The following is a 3,805-nucleotide window of genomic DNA, read 5'->3' on the forward strand; positions in this document are numbered from 1 at the left end:
TAAAGAAACTTAAAAACATAATAGAATCAAGTTCGTTTTTTCAACCCGAGACCATTTTTGAGATTTTACATTTAGAATTGGACAAAGTAAAACCTGAACCTAATCTCTCTTGTTGTCATCCTATAAGATATGAAATGAATCTTTACCGATTGCAATACAATAAAATAAAATTTGTACACATACATACAAAGCCTAGCTCCTTCAGCTTTACACATTTAAATCTCCAATAATGTTTATCTTTAATTATTTTCACTTTAACTAAATATTCTTATATAAAGCCTTGTGGTTTGTACTCTTCTATAGAGTTCATATACCAAACAGGAGCTAGATCCAAGGGAAATGAAACAGGAAGATCAAGGGCAGTGTTCTTCTCAATCTATCAGTAACTTCCATACCTACGAAGATCATTTACTCTTTCAGCATCAGATGATGCAGCAACAAAACTTTCAACCATGGTCTATGCCACAGGTTCAACCTGACCCTTTTTTTGTCCCTCCCCAAAGTTCTTCTTCACCCTATGCAAGCTTTTTCAACAGAAGTAGGGTTCCTTCTCTTCAGTTTTCATATGAAGGTTGTCCATCTTCTGAACAACTTAGGATCTTGTCAGAAACCCTTAATGTTCAACATGGTTCAGCAGCACCTTTTGGGCTACAAGCTGAGCTGGGAAAGATGAGTGTTGAACAAATCATGGAAGCTAAGGCTCTTGCACAATCTAAGAGTCACAGTGAAGCTGAAAGGAGGCGCAGAGAGAGAATCAATAATCATCTTGCTAAGCTGAGAAGTTTGTTGCCAAGCACAACAAAAGTAAGTTAAATTAGTTGTTGATGAAATGCAATTCTTCCCTAAAAAGCCATTTCAAATGTTTAAAGAAATGGATATTATTATTATGAATTGTGTATGTTAGTTATTTTTGCCCTTAATGAATCATATCAACTTCAAGAACTGCCTTAAATGCTCCTTTTCATTTTGCTTGGTTAGAATCCGAATTAAACGATGCTTATGTGATGTGAAAATACCACATGATTCATATAAAAAATTATCAATTATTCCAAAGAAAAAGTATAAAGCAAAAACTAAAGATCTTGCATATTATTATCACCCCTACAACATGTTGTGTATGAGATAATAAGAGTGTGTTCTATGGATAATCTTTCATCACTGAGCATAGACTTTTCAATGAGTGATTTGTAAATCTTTTAAAGATTCTATCTGTTAGGTCTGATAACAACAAAATCAAAATCTGATAACCTTTTAGAAAACTAGGTGCAAAAGATCATTATTGTTTGTCTCCTTTTCATTTTAACTTCTTTTTCTGCTTTGTTAGTTCCTATATTTTCACTGTTTTCTACTTCTTCTTCTCATTAACTTTAATCATGTGTTGTTCTTTTGGATTCTCTCTATATGTGTGGTATTTCCAAGGAGGGTAGCCAGAAAGAAAGAGTATTTAGCGCTAATGTCTCATAGTTGATATGAAAAAGAGGAACCAAATAACAGTTGAAAAGCTTGGCATGGAAAATTCTTGCCGGATAATGTTTGATCAGTCAAACTCAGTTGGAGAATGAGTGAAAGAGAAATATTAAAGGCAGAGATAAAATAGCACCTTTGTGTCAGTCACAAACACACACTATCTATACCTACCTACCAATCTCATCTATAATATTATGGTGCATGACACTTCCACTATTAAAGATACCCACTACCTAGTTCCATTTCTCTATCATCATGCCACAAACTACATATCATACCTCTAAATATCTACCAAACCCCACCTTTTCAATTCATAGTAAAACTTCAGTTTTTTTAACTTTCCTTTGTGGTAGAGAACCTAAGTTCAAATCTTGTATGGCATATCTGTTGTCCTAAATTATGTCTCGCACTAATAAAAATATGTTATGTTAATTAAAAAATTAAACATTTAATTTTTTGTTTTTGTTTCAAGATATAGTTTGAGATATACTTTGGGTTAGGAGATCATTGTTCATCACAATATCATTAGGCCGTGACTGTGGAATTGTATTTCATTAACTTGCATCAACCCAAACTATGATGCAATTGAGTCCCAACACAAAGGGATAGTATCTATTGTCCCAAAATCCATGTTACACTTATGCTATTCTTTATGTTTATGAAAACCTTACAATTTTTTATCAGTAAGAGTTTTATACTCTGGAAAGGTAGAAAAGTAAAAATGAGATTTGATGCTAAGGTTTTAAAGTGCAATTGAAGCCACAATGTTAAGGTTTAAGTAGTTTTGAAACCACATAGAAAATTCAATTAAGGCTATTTTCCCCCCAATAGTTTGTTGTTTTGATATAACTCAACCACAACAATACTAGAACTGCTACATCTTACCGTGCTTTTATTTTGTTACATAATGACTTTACAAATATATTTGATAGTAAAGTTCTAAATTTTTTTCTTCATTTTGGTAGACAGATAAAGCTTCATTGTTAGCAGAAGTAATTCAGCATGTCAAGGAACTGAAGCGTCAAACATCATTGATAGCAGAAACTAGTCCAGTTCCCACCGAATCTGATGAGTTAACAGTGGACACAGAAGATGATGAAGATGGCAAGTTTGTGATCAAAGCTTCACTTTGTTGTGAGGACAGGACAAACCTTTTACCTGAACTCATTAAGGCTTTGAAAGCATTAAGGTTAAGAACCTTCAAATCTGAGATCACAATGCTTGGTGGGCGTGTGAAGAATGTGTTGTTCATCACTGGGGAAGAGGATTCAAGTAACAATGAAGAACATAGTTATAATAACCAGCAACATTATTGCATTAGTTCAATACAAGATGCACTTAAGGCAGTGATGGAGAAAAGTGTTGAAGATCATGAGTCTGCTTCTGCAAGTGTCAAGAGACAAAGGACTAATATAATATCAATAGTGTAGAACAAATTTAGAAAAGGTCTTTATAAATTTTATCTAGTTAAAGGCCTGTTATTATCATGGTTCTTAGTTGTTATATATTTATGTATTTTGATTTGCATTATTTATATGTGAATTTTCTTTGTTTTGGGTGTGTTTTTTCTTCATTGGTGTGGTGAAAAATATCATTGTATAATTAATTGTTTCCATTAACATAGGTAATGATAATGTGGTGGTTTCTTTTCACATGCACTTGTTGCTTAACAATGCCTTTTGAGGCTCTTGTTTAATTTGTGATGAAGTTTGGAGTAGTTGTTTTCCCACTCTCTCAGTGGCACTACCTGTGCATCACATACAATTGTTGAACAAGTTAACCAATGGCATTTGATTATTTAATCAATGAATTTAATTTAATTTTTTTATAAAAATTATATATAATTGACTAAATAAGAGTGCATCAATGAGGCACAATTTCAAAAACATTTCGTACATTTTACTCTGTATAATTTAGTCATAGTAAGTTAAATGTTTATTTATGAGTTGGTTTTTATGGAGAGAAAATAAAAGGAAAGATTTGAGAACAATATATTTTATAACTCCAAAATCTATTTTTCCTTTTATTGTTATCCAAAAACCAACTGGAAATAAAGCCTAAAAAAATATCCAACTTTGATTCCTATATGAAATGTTTCTAAAGGTGGAAAGAAATTTGGTCTGATATGTTCATACAACAATATAATTTTAATCAAGGAAGATTGATAGTACAGAAATAGTAAGTTCTAGGTCATACGGAAATATTTCTGTACTCATGATTAGAAAGACCGCTCCCTAGGCAAAAATGCATTTTTAGTTCTTAACTTTCTTTTATGTTTGGTCTCTAACCTTTTTTCTTTCACTTTAGTCCCTTAACCTTGTTAACATTATCACATTAG

General features: G+C 32.1%; 1 protein-coding gene across 1 annotated transcript; it reads left to right on the forward strand.

Annotated features, from left to right (window-relative positions):
* The first annotated feature begins 217 nt into the window (after positions 1–217).
* On the forward strand, positions 218–3,137 carry LOC109341616 (transcription factor bHLH30-like). The gene is made up of 2 exons (XM_019579560.1): positions 218–804; positions 2,433–3,137. Exons 1-2 carry the CDS (start codon positions 340–342, stop codon positions 2,895–2,897), a joined length of 930 nt encoding a protein of 309 aa, XP_019435105.1. The 5' UTR covers positions 218–339; the 3' UTR covers positions 2,898–3,137.
* The last annotated feature ends 668 nt before the right edge of the window (positions 3,138–3,805 follow it).

This window comes from Lupinus angustifolius, unplaced genomic scaffold, assembly GCF_001865875.1.
Source record: "Lupinus angustifolius cultivar Tanjil unplaced genomic scaffold, LupAngTanjil_v1.0 Scaffold_526, whole genome shotgun sequence".
Lineage (NCBI taxonomy): Eukaryota > Viridiplantae > Streptophyta > Magnoliopsida > Fabales > Fabaceae > Lupinus > Lupinus angustifolius.